This window comes from Rhinoraja longicauda, unplaced genomic scaffold (assembly GCF_053455715.1).
Source record: "Rhinoraja longicauda isolate Sanriku21f unplaced genomic scaffold, sRhiLon1.1 Scf000059, whole genome shotgun sequence".
In the NCBI taxonomy this organism is placed as follows: Eukaryota; Metazoa; Chordata; class Chondrichthyes; order Rajiformes; family Arhynchobatidae; genus Rhinoraja; species Rhinoraja longicauda.
In genome coordinates, this window is record NW_027601277.1 from 24,722 (window position 1) to 39,370 (window position 14,649).

A 14,649-nucleotide genomic window follows, 5' to 3' on the forward strand; every position below is an offset into this window, starting at 1 on the left:
TAAATGGCCTCCCCTTTATTCTAAGACTGTGGCCCCTGGTTCTGGACTCCCCCAACATTGGGAACATTTTTCCTGTACATAGCTTGTCCAGTCCTTTTATCATTTGATATGTTTCTATAAGATCCCCTCTCATCCTTCTAAACTCCAGTGAATACAAGCCCCAGTCTTTTCAATCTTTCCTCATGTGACAGTCCCGCCATCCCAGGGATCAATCTCGTGAACCTACGCTGCACTGCATCAATTACAAGGATGTCCTTCCTCAAATTAGGAGACCAAAACTGTACACAATACTCCAGATGTGGTCTTACCAGGGCCCTATACAACTGCAGAAGAACCTCTTTACTGAAATCCTCTCGTTATGAAGGCCAACATGCCATTGGCTTTCTTCACTGCCTGCTGTACCTGCACGCCAACTTTCAGTGACTGGTGTACAAGGACACCCAGGTCTCACTGCCCACTCACTCAACCTGTCCAGGTCACCCTGCAACCTCCTAACATCCTCTTCGCAGTTTACACTGCCACCCAGCTTTGTGTCATCCGCAAACTTGCTAGTGTTGCTTCTAATTCCCTCTTCCAAATCATTAACATATATGGTAAACAGTTATATGGTAAACAGTTGCGGCCCCAACACCGAGCCTTGCGGCACTCCACTCGCCACTCCCCACTGCCTGCCATTCTGAAAAGGACCCGTTTACTCCTAACCTTTGCTTCCTGTCTGCCAACCAATTCTCTATCCATGTCAACACCCTACCCCCAATACCATGTGCTCTAATTTTAGTCACCAATCTCCCTTGCGGAACCTTATCAAAGGCTTTCTGAAAGTCTAGATACACTACATCTACTGACTCCCCTTCATCTATTTTACTTGTCACATCCTCAAAAAAATTCCAGAAGATTAGTCAAGCATGATTTCCCTTTCATAAATCCATGCTGACTTGGACTTATCCTTTTACTGCTATCCAAATGCACCGTTATTACCTCTTTAATAATTGACTCCAGCATCTTCCCCACCACCGGTCAGGCTAACTGGTCTGTAATTCCTCGTTTTTTCTCTCGCTCCTTTCTCGAAAAGTGGGATAACATTAGCTATCCTCCAATCCCCAGGAACTGATCCTGAATCTATTGAACATTGGAAAATGATCACCAATGCGTCCACTATTTCTAGAGCCACCTCCCTGAGGACCCTGGGATGCAGACCATCAGGCCCAGGGGATTTATCAACCTTCAGTCCCATTAGTCTACCCAATACTATTTCACGCCTGATGCAAATTTCTTTCAGTTCCTCTACCCCCCCAGATCCTAGGTCCTCTAGTACATCTGGGAGATTGTTTGCGTCTTCCTTAGTGAAGACAGATCCGAAGTTCCTGTTAAACTCTTCTGCCATTTCCTTGTTACCCATAATAATTTCACCCGTGTCTTCCTTCAAGGGACCCACATTTGACTTTTTTATATCTAAAGAAGCTTTTACTGTCCTTTATATTCTTGGCCTCGTACTTCATCTTTCAGCCCGTATTGCCCGTTTTGCCATCTTCTGTTGCCCTATGAAAGTTTCCCAATCCTCTTGCTTCCCACTACTCTTTGCTGTGTTATACATCTTTTCTTTTAGTTTTATTCCATCCCTAGCTTCCCTTGTCAGCCACGGTTGCCTCCTACTCCCCTTAGAATCTTTCTTCCTCTTTGGAATGAAATGATCCTGCGTCTTCCGGATTATGCCCAGAAATTCCTGCCATTGCTGTTCCACCGTGAGCTTTCTGAGCAGGTACTTAGATAGTCTGGAGTCACAAGAAACTGCAGATGCTGATTTACAAAGAAAGACGCAAAGTGCTGGAGCAACTCACTGGGTCAGGCAGCATCCCTAGAGAACATGGATAGGTGATCTTTTGGCTTGGTACTGTTCTTAAGACTGATAATCTTCTTTACACCTCTAGAGTCATACAGCATGGAAACAGGCCCTTCAGCCCAATGCCCAATCACCTTTTCTAAGATGAGGACTCTTTTTCCTGCAGGACTATCTGTGTAAAACACAGTGCTGGAGGATTTATTCACAAAATGCTGGAGTAACTCAGCAGGTCATCTGTGGAAGGAATGGATAAACAACGTTTTGTGTCGGGAGCCTTCTTCAGACTGATGCAGTAGGGGGGAAGAGAGCTGGAAAAGTGGGGTGAAGTGAAGACCTAGCAAGTGATGGGTGGATCGAGATGAGGGGGATGATTGGAAGATAATGGAGAGAGTGACAGACTAGATTGTGTTCAGTTTTGGACACCATGTTATAGGAATGATGTTGCCAAGACTCGAGGGCCTGAGCTATAGGGAAAGGTTGAGCAGGATAGGACTCTATTCCTTGGAGCGCTGAAAGATGACAGGCGATCTTATAGAGGTGTACAAAATCATGCGAGGAATAGATCAGGTAAACGCACAGAGTCTTTTGCCCAGAGTAGGGGAATTGTGAACACAACTTTTCTAATGGGAATGAGCTATGTACTAGCATAGCCAGGTCACACTGGTCCCTGGTAGATTTTTGGAGGTTGCACAAATATTCCTGGGAACTCAAACCTTAAGGTCAGCAACAACATGTCAGGGGAGTCTTTAGTGAAGTTTCCTTTGTTGCCAAAAGTAGAAACTCTCTTTAGGGGAGGAGGTACAGACGTCTGAAGTCCCAGACCACCAGGTTCAGGAACGGTTATTTGCCAACAACCGACCGCACAACCCTAACTCTACCATTTAAAACTGAGGTGAGAAGAAACATTTTCACCCTTTCACCCAGAGAGATGTGAATTTGCGGAATTCTCTGCCACAGAAGGTAGTGGAGGCCAATTCACTGGATGGATTTAAAAGAGAGTTAGATAGAGCTCTAGGGGCTAGTGGAATCAAGGGCTAGGGGCTAGTGGAATCAAGGGCAAAGGCAGGCACAGCTTACTGATTGTAGATGATCAGCCATGATCACAATGAATGGCGGTGCTGGCTCGAAGGGCCAAATGGCCTCCTCCTGCACCTATTTTCTATGTTTCGACAATAAAACACTGCAGACCTCCTCTTGCGTTACTCTGCATTTGCTTCCTAAGTGTGTTTTGAATTAATTTTAGTTTAGATATATCGCGCAGAAATAGGCTCTTTGGCCCACTGAATCCGCACGGACCAGCGATCCCCACACACTAACACTTGTCCTACACACACTAGGGACAACTACATTTATACCAAGCCAATTAACCTACAAACCTGTACGTCTTTGGAGTGTGGGAAGAAACCGAAGATCTCGGAGAAATCCCAAGCACCTGTAGTCGGGTTTGAACCTGGGTATCTGGTGCTGTAAGGCAGTAATTCTACCGCCGCGCTACCGGGCCGCCCTAATGTTTCCCTATTTTTGCAGTTTCTCTTTCGCTCTCTTGCAGAACGTATGTGTAATGTATGTGTAATGTATGTGTAACGTATGTGTAATGTATGTGTAACGTATGTGTAATTTATGTCTATGTTATCTGAGTCCAGTGCCTGTGATGCTACTGCAAGTAAGATTTTCATTGTACCTGCACCTCACTGTACTTGTGCATTTAACAATAAACGTGACTTGACTCAAACTTTAGTACCACTGCTGGTTCCAATTTCCGTGTAAATGATATTGCCGTTCCAGCGTGCTGTTCTGTCTGTATCTTTGAAAGCTTAGAGCAACTTAATTAGACTAGAGAGAGGGGCCTGAGGGTTTCAGAATTATTAAATTGATTCAGTGTGTTTCAGTCCAAGCCATGGGTTAGTAATGGACAAGTCTCTTATGTTCTCCAAGCTGGTTTCTATCACGTTTTTAAAAACCTTCCTGAGGCACATAATCAAGATGTGGGGAGTGGGGGTTTGCTGAGGGGATGTGGGAGTTTATTTTTACTTCTAATTGAAGCCTCATGGCCTGTTTCAGTAATGGCAGTGTAACTGGGGCGCAACGGTAGAGTTGCTGCCTAATGGTGCCGGAGACCCGGGTTCAAATCTGACAACGGGCACTGTCTGTATGTTCTCCCTGTGACCGCGTGGGTTTTCTCCGGGTGCTCTGGTTTTCTCCCAAGTCCCAAAGACGTGCAGGTTTATAGATTAATTGGCCTCTCTAGAATTGAGCCCGGTGTGTGGGGAGTGGATGAGAAAGGGAGATAATGGTACTAGTGAACGGATGATTAATGCGCAGGTGAACTCGATGGGCCGAAGGGCCTGTTTCCATGCATTCTCTTTCAATCAATTCAAACAAAAGTACCTCTGTCTTTAATGAATACGTTTTCATGAGTTTTCCTGAACTTAACAGTTTAATATAATAAAATATTATTTCTGAATTGTTGTATCAGGGCATCGTGCATGTGTCCCTTTGTTGCCTCTGTGTATATCTGTCTTTCTGTTTCCCTGCACATCCATATCACGTATTCTCTTCTATCTGTGTTCCCCCCTCCCCCCCTCCCCCTCCCCCCTCCTCCCCCCTCCCCCTCCCCCCTCCCCCTCCTCCCCCTCCCCCTCCCCTTCCCCCCTCTCCCCCATCCCCCCCCTCCCCCCCTCCCCCCCATCTCCCCCTCCTCCCCCCTCTCCCCCTCCTCCCCCCTTGAGATTGAGAAGGAAAGATAGATCAGCCATGATTGAATGGCGGAGCAAACTTGGATGAGTCACACCCCGGCCACTCGTTCTTCTCCCCTCTCCTGTCAGGCAGAAGGTACAGAAGTGTGAAAACGCACACCTCCAGATTCAGGGACAGTTTCTTCCCAGCTGGTATCAGACAACTGAATCATCCTACCACAACCAGAGAGCAGTGCTGAACTACTACCTCACTGGGTACCCTTGGACTATTGTTGACCGGACTTTACTGGCTTTACCTTGCACTAAACGTTATTTCCCTTATCACATATCTGTGCACTGTTGATGGCTGTATTGTAATCGTGTATTGTCTTTCCGCTGGCTGGTTCACACGCAACAAAAGCTTTTCACTGTACCTCGGTACACATGACAATAAACTGAACTGAACTTGATGGGCCGAAAGGCCCAGTTTCGCTCCTACAACCTAGGAAGTTCTGCGCATTGATCCTGGGTCTCTGACCTCCAGCCAACTCCATCAATGGCCCGTTAGGTCGGCCTGTGTTCCCACTCGTGCTGTCTCAGTGACCCCTGTTGCGTTGTTCTTAACATCACTTGCATTCGCTGACTTTCCAGAACCTGCTCCGTGAATTACAGAGGCTGAAGCCCAGGGTGGAGCAGCTAGAAATTGAAAAGATAGAGTACCAGCAGGAACTGGATGCTACAAAGGTAGGGAGTAACGGTCGCGTCCCCTTCTTGTGGAGTTTTGATGATGTACATTGTTTGTCGCTGGGCAAAGACACCATTTATTGCCCATCCCTCGGTGCCCTAGAATGAAGCAGGGCTTCCTGGGCCATTTAAGAGGGTAATGAAGAGTCAACATTATTTGGTGGGTTTGAGATCACATGGGGCTCTACCCAAGACCGGCAGAAATTGCACAGAGGGTGGCATGGTGGCGCAGCGGAGAGTTGCTGCCTTATAGCTCTTGCAGCGCCGGAGACCCGGGTTCGATCCCAACTACGGGTGCTGTCTGTACGGAGTTTGTATGTTCTCCCCGTGACCGCGTGGGTTTTCCTCTTTCCCCCTGCTGTTATCGGACTCTTGAACACTCCTCTCACAAGGAAGAGTGGAGTCCCAATCTCCCAAAATACCTTACTGTGGTACTTTTTTAAACAAATCTGCATATTCTTTGCAACTGGAAAGCTATAACATTATATTCTGTGCTCTTGGCACTAACTCTTGTACTTGGGTATGGCTTGAATGTATTCCTGGATGGTATGATTTAACTGGGCGGCATGCAAACAAAACCATAGATGCCAGATTACCTTCACAGAAAGACTTCAGCGACCACAATGGATTTTATAACAAAGTTATAACAATGGTTTCATGAGCTGTGGTAGCAAATGCCCATCTTTAGTCAGAGGGTGGCGAATCTGTGGAATTCTTTGCCACTGAAAGCTGTGGAGGCAAAGTCAGTAGATATTTTTAAGGCAGAGATAGATAGATTCTTAATTAGTACAGGTGTCAGGGGTTATGGGGAATAGGCAGGGTTGAATGGGGTTAGGAGGGAGAGATAGATCAGCCATGATGGAATGGCGGAGTAGACGGCAGGCCGAATGGCCTAATTCTGCTCCTATTACTTATGACCTTGTGAAATATATCGGCAAAAGGAGCAAAGAAAGTGCGACTGGACACAGGCGAGTGAGACCACCCTCGGTTAGTCAACTTGGTTGGTGTAGACGTTCGGTGGAAGGGCTTATTCCCATGCTCTATGACTAACGCCTTGATCAACGAGCTCAATTTTAAGCAAAATCTTCATGGAAGAGGATGGGTGGAAATTCAAGGAAGGCTCTCCAGATCTAAATTTGAAGGCAAGTGGAGACCACCTCCACTGATTGAGCGTGACAATTCAGGAGATCATGAACCGGAATCAGGGGACTAAGTGACCTGTGAAGGCGGAAGAGATGGTGGAGAGAGTGACTGAGACCTGTGGAGGCCATGGAGCCATCCAGCCTGATTGAGTGGCTGTCTAAACATGTCCCATTTGCCTGTGTTTGACCCATATCCTATCCATGACCCTGTCCAAATGTTGTATTTGTACCCATCTCTGCCACTTTCTCTGGCAGTTCATTCTACTCTCAAAGGTTCCCTTTGAATCATTTCCCTCTCACCTTACATCTGTGCCTGCTAGTTTTAGACTTCCCTACCTTGGACAAAGACTATGACTATCTACCATATCTATCCCCCCTCATGATTTTGCAAAGCTCTATAAGGTCAGAAAGTTGTAGATGTGGCTCAGTCCATTACAAACACCAGACTTCCCAGAGGAACACTTCCTACTGCCTCAGTAACGCAGCCAGCAAAATGAAAGACATCCCAGCCCAATCATTTCTTCTTCTCCTTGCTCCAGTGCAGCAGAAGGTGCAGCAACGTGCACCACCAGACTCGGGAACAGCTTCATCCGAAGACAGACACAAAACGCTGCAGTAACTCAGCGGGACAGGCAGCATCTCTGGAGAGAAGGAATGGGTGACATTTCACGTCGAGACCCTTCTTCAAACGGAAGATCTGAAGAAGGATCTCAACCCGAAACGTCACCCATTCCTTCTCTCCAGAGATGATGCCTGTCCCGCTGAGTTACTGCAGCGTTTTGTGTCTATCTTCAGTTTAAACCAACATCTGCAGTTCCTTCTTGCACAGCTTCATCCTCTGTGTTATCAGCCTTCCATAACCCAGGGTACTGCGTGATTCACCAGTATCCCATTGTGGATATGAGACCTTGTCTATGGAACTGATGCACTACCATGCTGAGAATTATTATCTGCACATTGTATCTTCCCTTTGCTCGATTGTACTTGAGTTTGACTTTTATATTGACTGATGTTTATATCTAGTGTATTCGATCTGTTTGGATAGCAAAACAAAGCTTGTCACTGTGTCGTGAAACATGTGACAAAAGTCATTGAAAAGGTAATTCTAAACCAATTAGTGCCCTACCTGCACCAAAACACCATCCTGGAAAGTTTCCAGTCAGGTTTCAGAGCCCACCACAGCACAGAGTCTGCCTTGTTGAAGGTACACAACGACCTGCTTCTCGCCATCGACACCGGCGACTGTGCAATCCTGCTCCTTCTCGACCTCAGCGCAGCGTTCGATACAGTGGACCACACCATCCTTATTGACCGTCTCCGGTACGCGGTTGGCATTGATGGCACTGCCCTGAGCTGGTTCGCTTCGTACCTCAAAGATAGGAGTTTCGCCATCAACATAGGCAGTTATTCCTCTGCTCCAGCTAGCCTCTCCTGCGGAGTTCCACAAGGCTCCATCCTAGGCCCCATTCTCTTCTCTCTATACATGCTCCCCCTTGGCCAAATCATTCAAAGGCACGGCATTTCTTTCCACTGCTATGCCGATGACACTCAGCTTTACCTCCCCCTGAAACCCAACAACCAGTCAAATTTAAACAGTCTCTTACACTGCCTTGAGGACATAAAATGTTGGATGGCACAGAACTTCCTCCAATTAAATGAGAGCAAGTCTGAGGTCATCCTATTCGGCCCCCCCGACTCCATCAAATTGATAACAGGCAGTCTTCGAAGTCTATCCTCCCTAGTCAAACCGCATGTCAAAAACCTCGGCATGATATTTGACTCTGCATTAAAATTTGATAAGCAAGTCAACGCTGTGGTAAAAGCCAGCTTCTTCCAACTTCGAACCATAGCTAAAATCAAACCTTTCCTCCAATTCGACGACACAGAAAAAATCATTCACGCTTTCATTTCCTCCCGCCTAGACTACTGCAACTCCCTATACACTGGGATCAGCCAATCTTCCCTGTCCCGCCTGCAACTGGTCCAAAACGCCGCAGCGAGACTCCTGACGGGTACCCGTAAAAGGGACCACATCACCCCGATTCTGGCCTCTCTTCACTGGCTCCCTGTACGGTACAGAATCAACTTCAAGCTCCTCCTATTCACGTATAAAGCCCTAAATGGACACTCCCCCCCCACATCAAAAATCTTCTAACCCCCCTCTCTAACTCCAGGTCCCTCAGGTCGGCCGACTTGGGGCTACTCACTATCCCGCGGTCTAGGCTTAAACTCAGGGGTGACCGCGCTTTTGCGGTTGCAGCTCCTAGACTGTGGAACAGCATCCCTCTCCCCATCAGAACTGCCCCCTCCATCGGCTCCCTTAAGTCCAGGCTCAAAACATATTTCTACTCCCTAGCGTTTGAGGCTCATTAAGGAGGCGCTGTGAACTGTTTGTGTGCCACTGTATGTTTCTTTTTTTTTTTTTTTTAATTAATTTTTAAATTTTTTTTTCCATTGGAACCTAATCAGATGTACAGCACTTTGGTCAACGTGGGTTGTTTTTAAATGTGCTATACAAATAAAATTGACTTGACTTGACTTGACAGTAATAAACCTAAACCCCTCGGCCTCCTTCACAAACTGTCTCCGTCTATCCAGTCCCTCCTCATAACTCAAGTGCGGCACAGTGGCGCAGCGGGTTGAGCTGCTGCCTTACAGCGCTGGACACCCAGGTTCAATCCTGACTACAGGTGTTGTCTGTTAGGAGTTTCTACGTTCTCCCCGTGACCACGTGGGTTTTGTTCGGGTGAAGAACTAATGTCCGGGTGATTGTTGGCGCACAGACTCAGTGGGCCGAAGGGCCTGTTTCAATGCTGTATCTCTAAACAAATCTAAACTTTTCCTTTCAAGGCAACATTCTCGTGAATCTTTTCTGCAGCCTCTCGAGCTTCATCACATCCTTCCTACAGTGTGTATGTTTGATCCTATGAACACTATGAAACACCACTTGCACTACCATAGATCTGTTTTCTAATTGTGTTTTTAGCGCTAATGTCTTGTTTTTCCACATGTATAATTTATATTTTGTGTGTTGTCTGGGTCTATGTACCTGTGATGCTGCTGTGAGAAAAATGTTGATAATATCAGTATCTCACCAGAATTGTGCATATGACAATAAACGTTAGGGCAGCACACAGGCACAGCAGTAGTGTTGCTGCCGTACAGCACCAGAGACCTGGGTTCAATCCCGACGACTGATGTTTGTACATTCTCCCTGTGACCGCGTGGGTTTTCTCCGGGTGCTTCTGTTTCCCCCCACACCCTAAAGATGTGCAGGTTAATTGTAGGTTACGGGTGTCAGAGGTTATGGAGATTTGGCAAGAGAATGGGGTTGGGAGGGAGAGATAGATCAGCCATGATTGAATGGCGGAGTAGACTTGATTCCCAATCTCGTTGTACCCCTGTACAATGACAATAAAGATATATTGTATTGTGTGGGATAGAGTGAGTGTGTGAATGATTGCCCATCAGTCACGGACTCCATTTGCCAAGGGGCCTGTTTCCACGCTGTATCTCTAAACTGAACTAAACTTGACAAACAGGCTGATTAAAGTTATAATTTCTCAGTTTTATAAATTGCCCTGATCCAAGATTACAAATTTTGGACCCTTGGAAGTTATTGATCTGGTTAATGTTTTGAAATTTCTTCTCCCATCCAGGCTGAAATCCAAAATCTTCAGGAACAGCTCGGCATAAAAGATATGGAAATTGAGCGGCTACAGAGCCAACTATCTTCTAGAGCTTCTGTGCAGAGTGATGGGTCAGACCGAGGTAGGAATGGTCCTCACAGCCTATCTGAGTTATAAGAACCTACGCTACAGTAGCAGCAATAGCCTATTCTGCCCCGATAGCTGTGTATTTCCAGAGGGGCTGGGTGAAAATAGTAGTAATTCAACAAGTTTTGTACAACTCAAGTTACTCTGCTATGCTGGAAATGCTCAGCACGTCAGGCAGTAGCTGTGGAGGGAGAGACCAGTTCTGGTGAAAGCCACAGGATTGAAATGCCAGCACTACCTCTCTCCCCCCACAGGGGGCACTTGATATACTGACTGCCTCCAGCATTCTCTGCAGTAACTGAACAGTATTCATGGATAGACGCACAATGTTGGAGTAACTCAGTGGGACAGGCAGCATCTCTGCAGGACGTTTTGGGTGGAAACCCTTCTGCAGACTGAGAAGGGTCTCGACCCAAAACATCACCCATGCCTTATATGCAGAGATGCTGCCTGTCCCACTGAGTTACTCCAGCATTTTGTGTCTATCTTCGGTTTAAACCAGCATCTGCAGTTCCTTCCTACAACAAGTATTCATGGATGTTAAGGGAATTAATTGATTGAAAGATACAACACTGAAACAGGCCCTTCGGCCCACAGAATCCTCAATGACCATTGGACACCCATTCACCCAACGAGACACTTAAATGGATTTGGAACATAAAACATAGAAACGGACAGCGCAGAAACAGGCCCAGCAGCCCATGATAACTGTGCCAAACATCATGCCAAGATAAACTAATCTCATCTGCCTGCACATGGCCCATATCCCTCCATTCCCTACAAAAGCCTTTAAGTAAGCACCCCTGTTAGAACCTGAATAATATTCAGCATAAAATCCATTAATTAAACAACCTGACCAGATTGTAGCGAAATTTCTCAACCAGTAGAAATCATTTGCCTTTCACAAACACATTTGTTATAGTAAGTTCTAGGGCAACAGGTCAATATGAATCCTTGTAAAAAGCCAGATGTTCTTTTGGCACAAGTAGACAATGACTCCATTGTGTAGCTCATTATGTTTAGTGTGGCCTGCGGTTTTGATTTCTGTCTCGGGAATGTAGACTACTTTGAATTCTGAGCTGTGTATTGCACTAGGAACTTCAGGTAGCTTTTTGGTCCATCTCCTGCTGTCCCAGGTAATCCCCAGCCAGTGGTTGTTCAGACCATAAGGCAAAGGGGCAGAATGAGGCCATTCGGCCCATCGAGTCCGCTCTGCTGTTGACAATGACTGATCCATTTTTCCCCTCTCAACCCCATCCACCTGCCGTCTCTCTGTAATCTTTGACACCCACTTTTGGGCGGCACGATGGCACAGCGGTAAAGTTGCTGCCTTACAGCACCAGACACTTGGGTTTGATCCTGACAATGGGTACTGTCTGCATGATGTTTCTACCTTCTCCCTGTGACCGCGTGGGTTTTCTCCGGGTGTTCCGGTTTCCTCTCCAAAAACATATAAGTTTGTGGGTTAATTGACTTTGGTAAAATTATAAATTATCCCTAGTGTGCAGGATAGTGCTGGAATACTGGGTGATCGCTGGGCCTAGTGTGCAGGATAGTGCTGGAGTACAGGGTGATTGCTGGGCCTAGTGTGCAGGATAGTCCTAGTGTGCGGCGTGATTGCTGGGCCTAGTGTGCAGGATAGTCCTAGTGTGCGGTGTGATCGCTGGGCTGGGCCTAGTGTGTAGGATAGTGCTGGAGTACAGGGTGATCGCTGGGCCTAGTGTGCAGGATAGTACTGGTGTGCGGGGTGATCGCTGGGCCGGGCCTAGTGTGCAGGATAGTGCCTGTTTACGGGGTGATTGCTGGACTGGGCCTAGTTGCAGGATAGTGCTAGTGTGCTTGCTGGTCGTGGGGAGGACAGGGTGGGCCGAAGGGCCAGTTTCCGCGCTATATCTCTGAAGTAAAAACTAAACGTCACTCATCCCAGCGTTACCCATATAAAAAGGTGAGCAGATGCACAATAGAGGAGGCTGCTGGAAACCAAAGTCAGCATTTCCTCCCACCCTCATTCCCTGCGATGCCTCCAGTCACTTCCATACTAAAGAAACGACATCTATGCATGTTCTGTTCCTAGAGCTTTTTATAGCATATTCTTAAATCCTACCCCTCCCATAAACATAAGCCCACTAGTTTTAGAATCCTCTACCCTGGGAAAACCACTGTAAGCATGCACTTTATCCATGCTCCTCATAATCTTGTACACCTCTAAGGTCATCCCTCAGCCACCTACACGCCAAAGAAAACAAGTCCGTGCCCACCCAACCTCTCCCTGTAACTCCAACTAACGGAGAGGATTTACTTCTGAAGAAATATTGCAGCTTGGCATCTGATGGCATCCTGGTTCATCTGAGACCTGAACATGTTCACTCAGCAGAGCCGGTCCCCCGCCACCTCTGGCATTCCAGGGAAATAATTGGCATTTGTCCAACCTCCTCTCACAACTAATGCCCACTAATGCAGGTAACATTCTGGTAAACCTCTGCACACTTTCCAAATCCTCCACATCCCACCAAGCCTTCCCTGCCTTTCAACTCCCCATGGTGGACTATCCTAGACCTCATCTCTTCTACGGCAGCTTCCCATCTTCCTCAATCCCCTGATCTATCAAAAATCTATCTCCTTCCTCCTTAAATACTCCAAGTAATCTGACTCCCAGGAGCAGTTAGCTTCTTCCAGTTGGTAATGAATAGGTCACAAAATGGCAGATTCTACAGTTGATGGAGCTCAAAGACCAAAATGAAGCAATTGGTTTTCGGTGCCTTGGAATGATCCTGCAAAGAGGATGAAGAGATGAGGATTGCAGGGGGTGGTCTTTCGGGGGAAGATTTTTGGGCAGGGTGTTGAGGTTCCAAGTACCCTCCCAAAAGAGCACATTCCTCCCCGCCACATTGTAATATGCCCTGATTGTGGTGTCAATGACTAATCTTTGCCTTGTGCCCCTGCGATCTCCTCCTGCCTGCACTCTTCCCCGGGGCGTCACAGAGGACGTGTACAGGAAGAAGCTCAAAGACAAACGTAAGCTCTTATCTTCTCTTTGCTGGGTGAAGTGGTGGGAGTTGGGATGAGAGAGATGGGAGAAGTGATATAGTGAGTGGGACAGGCAGGGCATGTTATACAGAGGGTGGGGTCAGGAGTGTGGGATGTGAAGGCTGGTCGAAAGAGGTGAGGGAAATGGATGGGGCCAGAACAGGCAAGAGATTCAGGAGAGGAGTTGTATTTAGTTTAGAGATACAGTGTGGGAACAGGCCCTTTGGCCCCCTGAGTCCACACCGAACTTCGATCACTTGTATACTAGTTCCAGGTCCTTCACTCTTCAGGCAACTTACACGAGCCAATTAACCTACAAACCTGCACGTCTTTGGAATGTGGGTGGAAACCGGAGCGCCCGGGGAAACCCACACAGTCACAGGGAGAATGTACAAACTCCGCACAGACAACACCCATAGTCAGGATGGAACCCGGGTCTCTGGCGCTGTGAAGCTGCAGCTCTATCGCTGTGCCACTGTGCTGCCTCTAATTATTTGGGGTGTAGGAGGAAACCGGAGAGCCCAGGGGAAACCAAGGGTCACAGGGAGAGCGTCGGAGGTCAGGATCGAACCCAGGTCACTGGAACTGTGACACAGCCGCACTGTTGAATGCACAACTGTGGTGCCCAGTACCAAATGCATTGGTCTTGCTCGCCGCATGAAACAATTATCCTTGGTGCAGCAAGTAGGAAAATTGGACCAATTTTGCAATGCAAATTTATTGGGCGTACTTAAATTGTGAGACTTGCTTTGTTCATGCCATCAACATTTTCAGAGGTGATTCTTTTCCATTTCCTGCACCCTCACGAGGGACTCACTCGGTGTGATAGAGTCAGACAGCCTTCAGCCCATCTCATGCATGTCACCCAAGATGCCCTGTCGAAGCCAGTCCCCATTTGCCCACATTTGGCCCATATCACTCTAAACTATTCTTATCCATGTACGTGTCCAAACGTCATTGAAATGTTGTTATTGTTCCTGCCTCAGCTGCTTCCCCTGGCAGCTCATTCCATTTACAAGAAAGTCAATAGACAATAGGTGCAGGAGGAGGCCATTCGGCCCTTCGAGCCAGCACTGCCATTCATTATGATCATGGCTGATCATCCACAATCAATACCCTGTTCCTGCCTTCTCCCCATACCCCCTGACTCTGCTATCTTTAAGAGCTCTATCTAACTCTCTCTTGAAAGCATCCAGAGAATCAGCCTCCACTGCCTTCTGTGGCAGAGAATTTCACAGATTTACAACTCCCGGGGTCAAAAGGTTTTTCCTCATCTCCGTTATAAATGGCCTACCCCTTATTCTTAAACTGCGACCCCTGGTTCTGGACTCCCCCAACATTGGGAACATGTTTCCTGCCTCTAACATGTCCAACTCCTTAATAATCTTGTATGTTTCAATAAGAGTCAAGAGTGTTTTATTGTCATATGTACTGAACTGGAACAA

The 14,649-nt window shown here is 47.1% G+C and overlaps 1 protein-coding gene across 5 annotated transcripts in view; it reads left to right on the forward strand.

Moving 5' to 3' along the window:
• LOC144612543 (liprin-beta-2-like) overlaps positions 1 to 14,649 on the forward strand; it is a 66,355-nt gene that overhangs the window by 15,573 nt on the left and 36,133 nt on the right. For 3 of the 5 annotated variants that reach the window (XM_078432115.1, XM_078432117.1, XM_078432119.1), the window contains exons 4-6: positions 5,167 to 5,259; positions 10,061 to 10,172; positions 13,160 to 13,192. In XM_078432115.1, coding sequence (XP_078288241.1) covers positions 5,167 to 5,259; positions 10,061 to 10,172; positions 13,160 to 13,192 — 238 coding nt within the window. The remainder of the gene's footprint in view (positions 1 to 5,166; positions 5,260 to 10,060; positions 10,173 to 13,159; positions 13,193 to 14,649) is intronic. The other 2 variants (XM_078432118.1, XM_078432120.1) reach the window with 2 other exon arrangements.